At 50.0% G+C, this 15,483-nt stretch overlaps 2 protein-coding genes across 4 annotated transcripts in view; one reads left to right on the top strand and one right to left on the bottom strand.

The window, feature by feature from the left end:
- The window catches only part of EXOC3L2 (exocyst complex component 3 like 2), a 20,435-nt gene extending 13,841 nt beyond the window's left edge, over window positions 1–6,594 (top strand). Inside the window, exons 9-12 of the mRNA XM_027079841.1 lie at window positions 2,143–2,265; window positions 2,734–2,889; window positions 3,698–3,819; window positions 6,061–6,594. Of these exons, the coding sequence (XP_026935642.1) occupies window positions 2,143–2,265; window positions 2,734–2,889; window positions 3,698–3,819; window positions 6,061–6,334 (675 nt within the window). The 3' untranslated portion in view covers window positions 6,335–6,594. The remainder of the gene's footprint in view (window positions 1–2,142; window positions 2,266–2,733; window positions 2,890–3,697; window positions 3,820–6,060) is intronic.
- Window positions 3,834–15,483, bottom strand: part of LOC113606012 (very-long-chain 3-oxoacyl-CoA reductase-like) — a 32,186-nt gene continuing 20,536 nt past the window's right edge. For all 3 annotated transcript variants that reach the window (XM_027079842.1, XM_027079844.1, XM_027079843.1), the window contains one exon: window positions 3,834–5,606. In XM_027079842.1, coding sequence (XP_026935643.1) covers window positions 5,408–5,606 — 199 coding nt within the window. In that variant the 3' untranslated portion in view covers window positions 3,834–5,407. The remainder of the gene's footprint in view (window positions 5,607–15,483) is intronic.

The following is a 15,483-nucleotide window of genomic DNA, read 5'->3' as shown; positions in this document are numbered from 1 at the left end:
TGCCCTGTTTAAAATAGAAGCCCCTGAGATTCCCACATGCCCCCCCCTTCACTCTATTTGTCTCCAAAGCACTTATCACCACCTGCCATGCTATATCCTTTGCTTTTTTTTTTTTTTTTTTCCCAATCTGTCTCCTCCCATTGGAATGTCAGCTTCTCAAGGGCAAGGATTTGTTGGAATGTTTCTAAAATAACTTTTCTATTATGGAAAATTTCAAACATACACAAAAGTAGGCAGAATGACAGAATGACCTCTTGTGGACCAGCTCCAGCAAGTATCAACTCCACCTCTCCCCCCACCTCTCCTGCCCACTGGATTCTTTTCAAGCACATCTTCGGCATCCTATCGTCATCCATCAGCACTTTAGCTTGTATCTCCGAAAGATAAGGAACCCAGCCTTTTTAAACAAATGTAACCGCAATGCCGTTTTCCTACCTAACAGATGGAACAATCATTCCTTAGTATCGTCAAATATCAGATCAGAATTCAGAGGCCCCCGAGCGAGCGCTTATAAGAGTTTTGTTTATCTCCTTTTGTGTTGTGTCTCCAAGCGTTCTCTAATGTATCCCCCGTGATCCACCCAGGGCTGGGCCACAGGCAGGGTTCAGACAGTGTTTGTTGAATGACTAAATGGACAAGCATGGGAATGAAAGTGAGTGTTGGGGGGAAGGGGGTACAGTCTTTGTTCCAGGCCTGGCTGTACGGCTTCCAGGTAGGGGGACTTAGGCAAATGGCTTTCCTCTTGGGGGTCTATGTTTGCTCATCTGGAAAATGGACCCAGGAATTCCAGGCTTCTCAGATGGCTGTGAGGAGGCAAAGGGCTTGTGGCCATAAAGTACTTAGCTTGGGTCCTGGCCCTCGGGTACTGGCCGTTAGGGAACTTCATAAATGTACAGAGTTTATAGCAACAGCGACACGTCCTGAGCTGAGTGCGGTACCAAGAGCGTCAGCTCAGTTGATTCACACCTGCTTTCCAACAAAAGCCCACAGGCCTCAATTTTGGAGGTTCAGAAAATTGGGCTACTATGGGATGAGAAAGCAGGAAGGGGGTGCTGGGCTGAGTGGGATAGGAATCTGCTTCAGACCCCCATGGACACCAACCCCAGAGGTGTCCGGGCACCTCATGCTCCCAGCCTCCATCTGAGGGACAGACCCACTGCCCATCCCACCTCCAGGACCCAGATGCCTCCCTCCCCTCCCTCCACCGGTGGCCACTTACTACATCCTTTGAATCTACCACCTGCATTCTCCTTTCCCCCTCCTCATCCCTTCTCACCCCTTCCCCTCCTTCCAGACCCCCCATTTCTGCCTCAGTCTTGCCCCCTCCCAGCAATCTCGGTGAAGCACAAAGCTGACCCTCTCCCTCCTCTGCTTAGAACCTGCTGTGGATCCCCAGTGCCCTCAAGAGAGATCTGAGGCTCCTCCCAAGCCCAGGAGGCCTGTGTGCCCTGCTCGGTTCACCTGACCAGCCCCATCTCTTCACTGGGCAGTCATACAGGCCCCCCACCCCCGCATCCCCCTGATTAGAAGGGTCCTAGCTTGGTTTAAAGTTCTGCTCTCTCTGTTTTGAAGTTCTTAATACATTTTGAACAAAGGGTCTCCCATTTTCATTTTTGCATTGGGCCCGTGAATTATACAGATGGTCTTGCCAGCCACACTGACCTTCTTTCCGGTCCTCTGACACGCAAGCCCATCTGAAATCTGAACCTTCTTCACACTGGCTTTCCCCTCGGATTGAGCCACTCCCTCTCCCACCGCTCACCTGGCTAACAGTGACCATCTTCCTGGCCTCAGCTCTGGTGCCCCCTCCTCCAGGAAGCCCTCCTTGACTCTCTATGCTGACTCAGGCTGGGCTTCCTAAACCCCTGGGCTCCCTCTTTCCAGCCGTGGCCACTCTGAATGGTCACTGTCTGGGGAACGGGTCTGTCTCCTCTTCTGGAGGAGAGCTCCAGGAGGTCAGGGCTGGACTGAGAGCCCCAGGAGGTCAGGGCTGGACTGTCTCCGCACTGCTGTATCCCCAGCACTGCGCAGCCCTGGTTCAGCTCGGAGCAGCGTTTTGGGAACAAATGTTGGATTGATCTATGAAGAAAGAGGGCGGAAGGGAGGCGAACTGTGACCCTCTGCCCACTCTGTCCCACCCAGCCGCACTTCAGCAAGCTGATGCGCAGGAAGTGGCTGAGCAGCTCGGAGGCCCTGGATGGCATCGTGGGCACGCTGGGCGCTAAGGCCCTGGCACTGCGCAGGATGCAAGATGAGCCTTACCAGGTGCATCTGCTTGTGCGGGGGAGGGGCGCAGGGGGGGACCCGGGGCCGGTGGGGGGAGGGTGGGAGAGCAGAGCTAGAGCGCTCAGAGGGGAGAGACCCCTTCTAGGTGGGGAGAAGCTCTCTCAGGGCGAGATAGGTGGCGCTCTACCTGTGGTCTGCGCGGAGGGTGCCCGCAGATACCGGGGTGTAGCGCGGCATGCTGGCGGGGTTGGGGCCTCTGGATGGTGGAGCTCCGGAGAAATTGGAGAGGGCTGGGATGGGGCACCCTCTGGGGGCCGGTGGGGGAGGGTCCGCGAGCTGATTAGGAGGAGCAGGACAGGGGTCACCCACTGGGAGCCGGGAGGGCCGCCGGCGGCTGGGGGTGGGCAGGGGTTCCCGTTGGGTGTCCGGAGCGGGAGCGGGCGGGTGGGAAGCGGGGAGGGGGGTCACCGGCGGCTCACACCCCCTCGCGTCTTCCCGGGTCCCCAGGAGCTGGTGGCCGAGCTGCACCGGCGGGCGCTGGTCGAGTACGTGCGGCCCCTGTTCCGCGGTCGCCTGCGCTGCGGCTCCGCGCGGACCCGCAGCCGCGTGGCCGGCAGGCTCCGGGAGGACGCGGCGCAGCTGCAGAGGCTGTTCCGACGGCTGGTCAGTGCGGCCTCGGGGGCGGGGGGCTCCGAAACTACGGAAAACTTTGGCTTCCGGGAATCCCCAGACTCGAGAGCCGGGGGCGGGGGCTTAGAATAAGACCCTCACCCAATTTGCAGCCAATAGTAACACTCTGATCTTCGCCCTCTGAGGGTCAAAATTGCCTTTCTAACTGAAAGAGAGAGCGCTCTGGGCACAAATGAAGAGAAAAATGGTCCCTATGCCTTGTTGTGGGGATTAGATAAGTCCCATTAAAAGGGCTTAGGACCTAAACATTAGCCATTATTATGAGCACAGATAGTCGCTAAATGCAAGAGAAACTCAGAACCTTAGCGTTCTCAAATCCAAGCATTTAAAAGTCAGCAAATCTTATTTGTACCCAGTTGTAATGAGCTGGACGGGAAGGGTCTCACTCAGCCGCTATTCCAGGAGTTTCTAACCTAGAGTCCTTGGAATTTTCTTTTTAATTTTGGGGGAGATAATTGTGGAGTCACATGCAGTTATAAGAAAGAATGCAGAGAGATCGCTGGCATACCTTATGCAGTTTCCCCCAACGGTAACATTTTGCAAATTTAGAATAGGTTTTGAGGGGTGTCCCCGAGCCCCAAATTTGCTGCAAAACTGGGAGTAGGTTATATTATGGATTTTTCTTCAAATTTCCAAAGGTTCCAGATAACCTCTGACTGCAGTCTGCCCTCTGCCCGGTTTTACGGACGAGAAAACTGCCAGGCGAGGCGAGGTTGTGGTTTCGAGGCTGTGGTTTCGAGGGGGTGGGTGTTGAGTGTGAGCCCGGGGTCTTCCCATGCAGGAATCCCAGGCCTCGTGGCTGGACGCCGTGGTGCCCCGTTTGGCCGAAGTTCTGCATCTGGAAGACACGCCCAGCATCCAGATGGAGGTGGGGATGCTGGTGCGGGACTACCCAGACATCAGGTGAGATCCCCACCCCCACGCCGGCTTGGTTCCTTTTTGCCCGCGCGGCCGCCAGGCCGAGGTCTCCCGGAGAGCCTTGGCATCCGTCCCTGCGTTTCCTGCCCCGTGGGCGAGGGAGGGAGGCGGCGAGCGTGTCTGACGGCCGTTTCCTGCTGGAACCAGGGCATTATTAATACGATTTCCCTCCTTCTCTTGCCGCCGCCGCCGTCGCTGCCGCCGCCGCCGCCACCAGGGCTCGCAAACAAACAAGCAGTCACAGGAAGCCCAGGGCAGGGGGGCGCGGGGCCGCCCGGCGGCAGGAAGGGCCGGCCCAGCTGGGGAGCCGCGGGGGACACGGGGACACGCACGGGCACACGGGCGCACACGCACTGGGACAGTGGCAGGCGCCGTTCAGATCCTGATGGACCATTTCCTTTCTCTGTGATCCTCTCTGAGCCCCAGTTTCCTCTTCTGATCCATGGGGACAATAATACTCTTTTCATAGGATTATTGGGGGCTGATTAATCATCATCCGTGGTGACAGCAGTACCAATACCAATTCTTGCTTATTGAGTTCTTATGTCAGACCTCAGAAAGCATCTTACCTACCCACTCTGTTACTTTATTTGTTTATTTATTTATTGTAGGCAGTATTTGAGCATTTTATTTTATTTTTTATTTTTTGGCCGCAAGGCTGCGGCATGTAAGAGTTATTTTAGAAGATAAGCTATTTGAGAAAATCTTTGCACGTCAAAGGCAGCACTGTTCTGAGTGCCTAGCACCGTCCGAGGCAGGTGGAAATTAAGTAGCTGACCCCAGTGTCACAGCTAGCCGGCAGCGAAGTGGGGACTTGAGCCCAGGCAGCAGGCTCTGAAGCTGGTACACCTGACCACCACACAACACTGCCACCTGCATAAGGTGGCGGCAGTCCTGCGATGCTAGTCGGGCAGACATTCTGTATGCAGAGAGACAATCCCCCAGGACCCAGGAGTGAGGCATCAGCTGGGTTGAAGTTGAGGACGTGGGGCTGAAGGTGAGGATTCTGGAACTGATTCAGGATGGGCGGTTCTGCTTCTCAGGTGTGGGGCTTATGTCCTTGGGAAAGCACAGAGCCCTGGAGTCGCATGGGGGCCAGGGTCCCGGCATTCCTGCTGGGTTGGGGTTTCTGAACTTGAATCTGAACTTGGATATGCAGCCGAGTTCGAAAGGTCTCAAGCTGGGCTGGGAGGAAGGGTTCCAAAGCTGAGTTTGGGGGCTGTGTTTTGCATCTCTGTTGAGCTGGAAGGTTCTTGAGCCCCATTTTGGATGAGTGTTTTGGAGCTGTGGGGATTCCAAACTTGGGATGCAGGAGGGTGAAGAGACTGAGCTGGATTGAAGGGGGTGGTGAAGACCCCAGAACTCTGAGATGAAAGTTCTGGAAATGAACGTTGGGGGCAGGATCTTGAGTTGAAATATGATGGTGGTTCTGGAGTTGAGTTTTGGATCCGGGATCTGAGATTGGGGTGCAGGGACGTTTCCATTGTGTTGGATTTAGGGGCGAGGGTTGTGGAACAGAGCCAGCTTTGAGCACCGAGTTTCTGGTTGGAGTGAGGGTCCCCAAGGTGAATTTTCAGTTCTGGGGGAGAATTTTAGTTGAGAACAATTCCAGGAATGGGTTAGAGGTGAAGTGAGTGTTCCAAGGCTGAATTTGGATGAGGGCTCTGGAACAGCAGCGGTGAAGACTCCAGACCTGGCGTTGGGGTGAGCTGAGGGTTAGGGTAGGGCTGTGGGTGAGCACTTCCGGGCTGGATTTGAGTGATGCCGTGGGGCTGTTTGAGATGAAAGTGAAAATGAGGTTAAGGGTTGCTATAGAGTCCAGAGCTTAAACAGGTGCAAGGGTGCCGGAATGGAAATTCAGGAGCTGTCTGACCCAAGTTGGGGGTGAAGATGGAAGGTTATTTTAACCAGGAGCTGAGATGCGGCAAGAAGGAATATCCTTGTGCTGGGTTGGGAGGTGACAGTTCTGGAATCCACTGTGAGTAGGAGGATTTGGAAGTGTTTGGAAGGGAAGCTCTGGAGGGGGGCTGGTATGAAGAGGGGGATCTAGGGGTGCTGATGGGAGGGTGGGATCTCAGGGGGACTGGTATGGAGGGGGAATCCAGAGGGAGCAAAGGGGCTCCAGAGCTAAGGCAGGTTCTGGAACAGACGGCCGGGTGGGGCCCACAGGTGGGCTGGGAGTGTATCTGGAGGACCCCGTGCACCTGTCCCCTCCTCTACCCCCAGGCGGAAGCACGTGGCAGCCCTCCTGGACATCCGTGGCCTGCACCACACAGTCGCCCGCCACGAGATCCTGGCGGTGGCCCGGGACTTGGAACTCTCTGAGGGGGGAACCTTGTCGCCCCCCCGGGACCGTGCCTTCTTTGCAGACATCCCCGTGCCCCGGCCGCCTTTCTGCCTCAGCCTCCCTCTCTTCCTGGGCCGCCTCTCCCTCTCCCGGCTGGCCTGCCTGCCCTGGCCTCAGCCTCCATCTCCATCACGGCCCCGGGCCCAACACTGAGACTCTCCCGGCTCCACCTCAGTGCCCCCCCATCTCTGCTGCTGACAGACCGTCCCCCTGACTCCCTGTCTGGGGCCACAGACCCCTGGGCTGGAAAGATCACTAGAGGTCTCCTCACCTACCCGCAAACTCCCTGTACAGAAGAGAAAGTGGCCCGAAGGAGCAAGGACTTTCCCGAGGCCATGAAGCCCGTTCCCAGCACCACCTCCCCAGCCCCGTGAGTGGTGGGTGGTGTTTTGGAAGGCTCTACAGAAATATCCCAGGCCCCCCCTTTCCCCTCACCTCAAGGTCTGGCCTCAATCCAATGTATTAAGGAACATACGATACTTAGAATAAAGAGGTTTCTATTTAACACAAGGAAGGGCTGAGTCCCCAGTGTGTGGGGGGGAGGAAGGACCCGGGGCAGGGACCAGGGCCAAGGGCTTCTCACACGCCCAAGGCCGGGCTAGGGTCCAACTCTTGGGCAGGGCAGTGGTGGCTGAGGCAGGCCCTGCAATGCAGGAGCAGCCAGGCCGCCCTGTTTACACCAAGTTCCCGAGGCTGCGTGACTCCACAGCAGGCCCTTGGCCTCTCTGAGCCAGCGTCCCTCATTTTGCCAACCCCAAAGTGCCTTCTTTCCTGGGCCTAGTGGTTCCACCTTGGCAAGCCCCCCCCCCGCCGCCCCCCTCATCCTTAGCCGGGAAACTGTATCCAGAGAGGAAGGAGGTTGGGGGCAGGGCTGGCGGCATCCAGGGCGCCCTCCTGGGTTGACGCAGGAAAATGTCAGGGTGGGAGAAATTCCAGCCTCTCACCCCCAGCCCTGCCGGATCCTGGTCCCCACGGAGCCCTTGAGGTCGCCTCCTCGCTGACCCCTGCCCCTCCCCCCAGCTGGACAGCCTGTGATGGATGCTTCCTGGCGTGGCTTTTTTTTTTTTTTTACTGAGAAGTCGGAAGGAGGAGGCAGCCAGGGGTCAGCGTGGAAGCTGCGGTTGGAAACCTCACGCACATGGCATGGCTTTTTTTTTTTTCCTGCGAAGTCGGAAGGAGGAGGCAGCCAGGGGTCAGCGTGGAAGCTGCGGTTGGAAACCTCACGCACATCTGAACTCACGTTTGAAGGTGGGGACTCGGGACTCTTGGAGCCCCAGGGCTGTGTGACGCCGGATAGGAAGCTGACCCTCTCTGGGCTGAGGTTCCCGTCCCTCTCTGAGGAACTGCTTAACCTCTCTTTGCCCAAGACAAAGTGAGATGCCCAGAGGATATATGCACCTCACTCAACGTCCTAAAATGACACTTTCAATGGCATTGATATACAAGAGAGGAGTTGAGGAATGAACATTTTGTACGTATTTAATTAAAGATGTATTCACCTTGGTTTGGCCGGGTTCTTTTCAGATTTGGATGCCCCGCTTAAAAATGCCTGTATTGAAACATAATTTACACAGCAGACAATTCATCCATTTGAAGTGCACAATTCAGTGCAATCACCCCTGCAGTCAATTTTAGAAACTTTTCAGCATCCCCGCGAAGAAACCCTGCACCCCTTAACCATCAACCCAACCCCTCTATGCCTCTCAGGCCCTGATGACCACTGGCCTACTTTTTCTCTCCGTAGATTTGCCTGTTCTGGACATTTCGTATAAATGGGATCACAGAATACGTGGTCTTGTGTGTATGTGTATGTGTGTGTGTGTGTGTGTGTGTGTGTGTGTGTGTGTGTGTGTGCGTTACGAGCACAACATAAGATCTACCCTCTTAACACATTTCTAAGTACACAATACAGGAGTGTTAACTACTGGCCCAATGTTGTACAGCAGATCTTTGGACTTCCCCATCCCATCCCATCTGTTCTCTACTTTGACGAATCTGAGTATTTTAATTTTTTATTATTTTTTATTGACGTATATAGTTGATTTACAATGTTGTGTTCATTTCTGCTGCACAGCAAAACATATATAGACTTTCTTTTTCATATTCTTTTCCATTACGGTTGATCACAGGATATTGACTAGAGTTCCCTGCGCTCTACGGGAGGACCTTGCTGTTTATCTGTTTTATATAGTAGTTTGTACCTGCGAACCCCAAACTCCCAATCCATCCCTCCCGCACCCCCAGAGTCTGAGTATTTTGAATACCTCACGTGAGTGGCATCAGGCAGAATTTGTCCTTTTGTGACAGGCTTATTTCACTTCACGTAACGGCTTCCAGGTTCAATCATATTGTCACAAACGGGAGGATTTCCTTCTTTGTAAAGGCTGCATAATATTCTGCCGTATGGGCTATGCAACACTTTCTTTATCCGTTCATCTGCTGCTGGACATTTGGGTTGTTTCTGTATCTTGCCTATTGTGAATAAATAAGTCATCTTTTGGGTCTGTCTTCCTTCACTCTGCATGATATTTTCAAGGTTCATCATGTTGTAGCACGTGTCAGTATATCATTTCTTTTTATCGGCAGATAACATTCCACTGTCTGGACGCACCACATTTTACTTACCCATGTATCCGCTGACGGACATTTAGGCGTTCTTTACTTTTTGGTTGTGAACGTTGTGCTCCACTTTTTTTCTAGATTACAAATATTTTCTTGGTCCCCTGAGAAGCTCTGACCTTACCCTGAGCCTCAGTTTCCACTTTTTTTTCTTTTTTTTTTTTTGGCCTCGCTGCACGTCTTGCGGGATCTCCGTTCCCCAACCAAGGACTGAACCAAGGCCACGGCAGTGAGAGCCTGGAGTCCTAACCACTAGACCACCAGGGAACTCCCTCAGTTTCCATGTTTGTAAAATGGGGGAAAGACTCCTGACAGTTGATGCTCCCGAGGATTCGCTCAACAAACCTGCAGATTTGGAGACAGAGGCCCAGATGGGGGCAGGAGTGCAGCTAAAGTCACCATCCAACGAGTGCCAGGGACGGGACCCCTCCTGCTCACCCCAGGCTCTGACAACAGCCCCGCTGCCAAGCGAGCGGGCTGGGAGCGCTCAGCGAGGAGGCTGTGTGTGAGGCGTTTGGCTCAGATCCTAACCCAGAGAGAGCGCTTGTGAAACACTCACTGTTTGGATTCAGACGGAGGTGATTTCTGGCTGTGGGATTGGGGCAGGGCGGCAACTGTTTACTGGGTACCTGTTCTGTGCAAGGGGTTCCCTGAGTGTGTCTGAGATGCAGAACATCTCACGGCACCATCCCCCTGGCCCTGGGAGAAGGGACTGTTTCTGTCAGGCAGGAAGCAGGCTCAGAAGGTTAGGACAGTATGTTAGAGGCAGTGGCTGGAATCTGAACCCCAATCAGATAGACTCCAAGAGCTCTTGGCCACTGTCTGCCAGCCCCGCTGTGTGCCAGGACAAGCGTGCTCCTAACTCACTGTACCCGGTGCCTCACTGCCTGGTCCTATCCCCGGCAACCCTCGTGAGGTGGATGGTGTTATTTTCCCTGGTGCACTGATGAGGTCCCCAAGGCTCTGACGGTCACCCTGGTCACACAACCAGGAAGCGGCTGAGCGGCCCCATCACTGGGGAGAAAGATGAAGCCAGATGGGGAGGCGACTATCCATGGCCACGGTCCAGATGAGAGGAAGGGAGGCAGTGAGCCTCCAGGCGGCCATGCCCTCTCCTCGAACTGGGCTTGAGTCAACTGGAATCAGGATAATTCAACCCCATCTAAACGTGAAAGTGCAGCCAGGACCAAAAAGTCACCTGGGCGGGAAATTCTGGGCAAGGAGAGGCACCAGGGGTCAGGATCCACACTGCCCTGGGGTTTCCCGCCCCCTCCCCTCCATCCCTGCCCAGAGAGGGTGAGGACCCTCCTTTTCAGCCCAATGCCCCTCTGATGAACAGTGTAGGTGTAGGGGAGAGATCAACGGCGTCCAGTGCTGACCCAGCAAAACCCCTGGGCCCCTCCCCAGCCCTGCAGATCTGAGCAGGTGTCAAGCTTGAGGAGACAAGCCTGGGTCTCGCTGTCTGCAAAAGGAGGAGGACAAAGGAGGGAACTTACCGAGCCCGCACCCTGCCTTGGCGCCTCAGCTCCCAGGCCTTCTGCAACTTGCACCCCCTATCGGAGCATCCGTGGTCCTCGCCAGCTTTAACTCCTCTCTCTAAGCCCCACTCACCTCTCTGAGTTCCCATGCCTATCCCTGAGATGCCACCCTTCTCTGAGTCTCTATCTCTCTCCTTGAGACCCTGTCCCCTTCTGGAAGCCCCCCTCCCAATCCTCAAGTCTCTACCCGCCTCTCTGAGCCCCTGGGAGCTGAGTCCCGTCCGCTCTGAGTCTCCACTCTCTCTAGTCCTATAAATTCCATCCATCCATCCATCCGAGTTCATCCTCTGTGCCCAACCTTGTGCAGGGTGGTGCTGGGGACACTGTGGTGACTTCAACAGCTTTGGCCCTGCTCTTATGGAACTGACAAGTCGGGGGGGGTGTATGGGGAGACACATCTATCATCCAGAGTGGTCAGGGCTAGACGTGGGGAGCTCAGGCAGCTGGGGAAGCCCAAGAATTCTCTGACCCTGTCTGGGAATCAGGGAGGGCTTCCTGGAGGAAGCAGCATCTGCTCTGAGATTCAACCTTCACCTGGAACACAGATATCATCTTGCAGTTCACAATATCCCAGAGGCCCTGAGGCGGAAAACGGTATCACTAGCTCTCCCACATTTTCTTATAGTCTCGCCTAAAGCACTTTGTTATACATGGAGCGGTTTTCAAAGGGATATTTAAAATGCTCATATCCTTGAACTCAGAAACCCCACTTCTAAGAATGCATCCCTTTGCAATACTCACACAGGTGCAAAATGGACACTGCTACACTGCTCAAAGTGGCTAATATGGAAAACAGTCAACAGCTGACTGTTTATACTGGGTCTCCCCGCAATGGAATACAACGTAACTGATAAAAGATTGGAGGCAGCTCTTCACAGTTCTGATATGCCACATCCTCCAAGATACACTGTTACGTGAAAAATGCAAGTAAATATATTTAGAGCTCAGTAAATATATTTATAACTGGATAAAGACACTACCCAATTTGTATCCATGGCTACCTCTGGGGAATAGGATTGGAGGAAGAAAGGCTACCACTTTCTGATTTATAAAACTATCCTCTTTGAATTTTACAGAAAGGCACACTGATCATTAGTGCAAAGCTCAGTGAATTTCCAGAGTGAATCTATGTAACCAAAATGGGTCAAGGCATAGACCTTTCCCCCTTAAACCCTCTTCCAACCACTTCTGCCCCCCAAAGGTAACCACTATCCTGGTTCCAACACCATCGATTACTTTTGCCAGGTTATGAACTTTATATCGTTGGAATCATACATTCCAGCGACTCTGGTTTCTATCTTCTTTCACTCAGCATTGCATTTGAGAGATTCAACCGCTTTGTTGTGAAGGTAGTACTTTGCTCATTCTCCTTACTCTGTGGGATTTCATGGTAGTAACTTGTCAGGATTTATCTATCCATTCTATTATGGATGAATGTTTGGGCTGTTTCCCGTGTAGTACCAGGAAGGTGTTATTCTTTGTACTTGCCAACACTTGATATTGAGAGTCTTTTAAAATTTTAACTATTCTAGCAGGTGTGTAGTGGCATTTCATTGTGGTTTTAATTTGAATTTTCATAATGTTTAAAAATATTGAACACCTTTTCACGAGCCTACTGGCTATTCATATATCTTCTTTTGTTAAGTGTCCAAGGCTTTTGCCTGTTTTTTGTTGTGGTGTTTTGTCTTTTAATTAATTATTGAGTTCTTCATATATCCTGGAGACAAGGTTTTCGTTAAGTATATGTGTTGCAAACGTTTTCTTCAGTTTTTGGCATGACTTTTTAAAAAATTTTTATTTATTTATTTTTGGTTGCGTTGGGTCTTCGTTGCTGTGCGTGGGCTTTCTCTAGTTGCGGCGCGCGGGGGCTACTCTTAGTTGCGGTGCACGGGCTTCTCATTGCGGTGGCTTCTCTTGCTGTGGAGCACGGGCTCTAGGCGCGCAGGCTTCAGCAGTTGCAGCACGAGGGCTCAGTAGTTGTGGCACACGGGCTTAGTTGCTTCGCGGCATGTGTGATCTTCCCGGACCAGGGCTCGAACCTGGGTCCCCTGCATTGGCAGGCGGATTCTTAACCACTGCGCCACCAGGTAAGCCCAAGAATATATATTTATAACATTGTAAATCAACTATACTTCAATAAAATGTTTTTTAAAGCTACAGTAATCAAGACAGTGTGGTACTGGTGTAAGGAAATATATCATACAAACAGAATAGAGGTGCAAATATAGACCCAAAGTTGATTTTCTATAAATATGTAGTGTAATTCAAGGAGAGGAAAAGATAGTCTTTTCAATAAACGGTGCTGAAACAACTGGACATTTGCATGAACAAAACCGAAGCTAACTCACAATGCACACAAAAATTACCTCAAATGAATCATAGAGCTAAATATCAATGCTAAAACTATAAAACTTCTAGAAAAAAATGGAGAAAATCTTCACGAACTTGGCGGAGACCAAGGTTTTTGGACAAGACACTAAAAGCACTAACCATAAAAGGAAAAAAAAAAGATAAAGAGGACTACGTCAAAATTGAAAACTTCTGTCCTTCAGAAGACAAAGTTAAGAAGAGGAAACTGTAAGCCAGAACCTGGGAGAAAATACGTGTAATTATGTTTTCTACCAAATGAGTTGAATTCAGAATATATAAAGTATCTTTACAACTTCATAATGAAAAGATTTTTAAAAATCCAACTTTAAAATGGGCAAAAGACTTGAACACTTCTCAAAATAAGATGTATTAATGGCCAACAAACATATAAAGGTATTCAACATCTACGATTGCCAGGGAAATTCAAATGAATGCCACAAAGAGATATCACTACACATCTTCTAGAAAGGCTAAAATGTTAAAAGACTGACAAACACTGGAAAAGCGTGGAGCCGCTACAGCTCCCATAGTATTGGACTCACAGAACTCCACACAGTATCGCAGGGAGTCTAAAATAGTGCCCGCACTTTGTAAAACAGACTGGGAGTTTCTTGTCAAGTTGAATATACATTTACCCTACGATTCAGAATTCTCCTGGGTATTTGTCCAAAAGAAATATAAATATATATCTTTAAAAAGACTTTACACAAATGTTCATAGAAGCTTTGTTCATAAAATCAAAAAATTGGAAATAACTCAAATGTTCATTAATAGGTGAACAGAAACAAACGGCAGTATAGTCATACAAAGGAATACCACCCAATAGAAAGGAACATGACATATCCATGCAACATCATGGGTCAATCCAAAACCATTATGCTGAAAGAAAGACGCCAGCCCTAAAAGTGTACACGTGATGTTATTTCATTTATATAAACTCTAGCATAGGCAAAGCTAATCAATCATAACCTAAATCAGAGTTCTGAGTGCCTGGAGGAGTTAAGGAAGATTGGCTGGAAGGAGGATAATAAAAACACTCTGTACTTTGATTTGTATGGTGATTATGGAAGCGCAGATATTTTGCAGAACTCAGTGAACCAAACAAGGGTAGTGTGAGCATTTTTATCATACGTGTATTATACTTCTATAATGTTAATTTTAAAAGAACTCATTTGATGGATTTAACAGCAGACTACTGCTAACAGAAGGAAAGAACAGTAAACTTGAAGACAGGTCAACAGGAATTATTCATAATGAAGCTCCAAGACAAAAGAACGGAAGTCAAAAGCAAAGGAGGCGCGTGAGACATGTGGGTCACTGTTAAATGATCTGTTATGGGTATAACTGGAGTAGCATAAGGAGACAAGAGAGAACATGAACGCAGAAGCAATTTCTAAAGAAGCTTTTTTGAAGGGAACCCTCATACACTGCTGGTGGGAATGTAAACTGATGCAGCCACTGTGGAAAACAGTATGCAGTTGCCTCCAAAAACTAAAAACAGAACTACCATGTGACCCAGCAATTCCACTCCTGGGTATATATCCAAAAAAACCACTAAAAGCACTAATTTGAAAAGATACATGCACCCCAATGTTCACAGTAGCATTAGTCACGATTGCCAAGATACGGAAACAACCTAAGTGGCCATCAATGGATGAACGGATAAAGATGTGGTATTAGATACATATAAAATGGAATACTACTCAGCCATAAAAAGAATGAAATTTTGCAGCAACATGGATGGACCTAGAGATTATCATACTAAGTAAAGTAAGTCAGAAAGAGAAAGACAAATGCCATATATCACTTATATGTGGAATCTAAAATATGACACAAATGAACTTATCTACAGAACAGAAACAGACTCACAGACATACGGAACAGAACTGTGGTTGCCAAGGGGTGGGGGAAGGGATGGATTGGGAGTTGGGGATTAGCAGATGCAAACTATTATATATAGAATGAATAAACTACAAGGTCCTACTGTAAAGCACAGGGAACTATATTCAATATCCTGTGATAAACCATATGGAAAATCATACGAAAAAGAATATATACGTATAAAACGGAATCACTTTGCTGTACAGCGTAACTAACACAACATTGTTAATCAACTATGCTTCAATACATTTTTTAAAAAGACATCAATTTCTGAGTGTGTCTGACTATTCAATAGAAACTATGTAGCTGTATTACTTTTCTAGGGTTGCCGTAAGTACCACAAATTAGGTGGTTTAAAACAAGAATGTATTGTCTCATCATTCTGAAGGCTAAAAGTCCAAAATCAAAGTGTCAGCAGCGTCCTGCTCTCTAGGGCAATCCTTCCTTTCTAGCTTCTGACAGCCCTGGACACTCCTTGGCTTGCAGCTGCAGAACTCCCATCTCTGCCTTCCTTTTCACACGGCACTCTCCCTCTGTCTCTGTCTTTGCATGGCCATCTTCTTATAAGGACACCAGTCATACTGGATCAGAGGTCCACCTTTTCCCATTATGACCCCACCTTAACTAATTACATTGGCAACACACTATTTCCAAATAAGGTTGCATTCTAGGGATGAGGATGTCCACACGTCTTTTTTTGGGCGACTCAATTCAACCCATAACAGATGCCAAAAAACAAGAGAATGACATGTTTAAAGCACTGAAAGAAAACAAACTGTTAACCTAGAAGTCTATACCAGTGGTAACAACCTTTTAAAAGCAAGGTGAACAAAAGGAAAAATAGATAAGTTAGACTTCTTTAAAATTGAAAGTGAAAAGACAACTCACAGAATG

This window comes from Aethalodelphis obliquidens, unplaced genomic scaffold (assembly GCF_003676395.1).
Source record: "Aethalodelphis obliquidens isolate GAN/ISIS:26980383/991018 unplaced genomic scaffold, ASM367639v1 scaffold43, whole genome shotgun sequence".
Lineage (NCBI taxonomy): Eukaryota > Metazoa > Chordata > Mammalia > Artiodactyla > Delphinidae > Aethalodelphis > Aethalodelphis obliquidens.
Note: the sequence above shows the minus strand (reverse complement) of the source record. Positions and strands in the feature narration are given on the sequence as shown.